Raw genomic sequence first — 1085 nt, 5'->3', positions numbered from 1 at the left:
ACTCCGTATCATTGTTTCCACAATCGGCAGCCCGACTTATAATGTAGCAAAATACTTATGCGAAATACTACAGAAGTCTGTTCCAAAACCAAAGTCATATATCAAAGACAGCTGGACCTTCGTACGTAAAATAAAAAATATTAAGATCACCCCCGACCAATCACTCGTGTCATTTGACGCCACTTCGCTATTCACCAACATCCCGAAAGAATTGGCATTAAAATCCATAGAAAGTAGATGGGACAGTATCGAGACAAACACAAAATTTAACTTACAACAATTTTTATACGCCATAGACCTAATTCTCAGCTCCACCAGTTTCGTCTTTGAGTCTCAGTTTTACGAACAGATTTTTGGAACTCCTATGGGCTCCCCATTGTCACCCATATTAGCGGACATGGTATTAGACGACTTAGAGACTCACTGCCTAAAATCAATCGATTCGGAACTACCTGCCTTTTTCAGATACGTGGACGATATTTTCGGTATTGTCCCAACATGCAAAATTAACACAACTTTAGAAACCTTCAACAGATACCATCCTAGACTAAGATTCACCTGTGAAACGGAAAAAAACATGTCTATCAACTTTCTCGACACGACTATCATTAGAAATAACGAAAACCTTTTAACAAACTGGTTCCGTAAACCTACGTTTTCCGGCCGCTATATCAATTTTTACTCCAACCATCCAATTAAATATAAAACTAATATTATAACGAATCTAGTCGACCGAGCCATTTTATTGTCAGACGAGCGGTTTCATGATTCCAATATTGACACAGTTAAAGACATCCTAAAGAACAACTGCTTCCCAGCGCACATTATAGACAAATTCATCAAAAAAAGACTCAAAGAGATAAAATACTGCGACGTTATACCTAGTTCCAATAAGGAAAAGAATCAGTTCCTACACAACAAGCACGTAGTCACAGTTCCTTACATACAGAACATAAGTAACAATATTAAAAATATTTTAAACGATAGAGGTTTCTACACTATATTTACCATCCCTAAGAAACTAAACTGCATCATCAAAACAGGGAAAGATCCTCTCGACAAACTCAATCAAAAAGAATTGATTT

At 36.9% G+C, this 1085-nt stretch overlaps 1 protein-coding gene across 1 annotated transcript; it reads left to right on the top strand.

Moving 5' to 3' along the window:
• Window positions 1–73: 73 nt before the first annotated feature.
• On the top strand, window positions 74–956 carry LOC105559345 (the record flags this gene model as incomplete). Its single annotated transcript, XM_012007598.1, has 1 exon — window positions 74–956. A coding segment is annotated over one exon (883 nt), but the record flags the coding sequence as incomplete, so codon positions are not given.
• Window positions 957–1085: the final 129 nt, after the last annotated feature.

The sequence above is a fragment of the Vollenhovia emeryi genome, unplaced genomic scaffold (assembly GCF_000949405.1).
Source record: "Vollenhovia emeryi isolate VEMERY1.0 unplaced genomic scaffold, V.emery_V1.0 DF951514.1, whole genome shotgun sequence".
Taxonomy (NCBI): Eukaryota; Metazoa; Arthropoda; class Insecta; order Hymenoptera; family Formicidae; genus Vollenhovia; species Vollenhovia emeryi.
The sequence above is the reverse complement of the archived record's forward strand: the minus strand, read 5'-3'. Positions and strand labels throughout refer to the sequence as shown.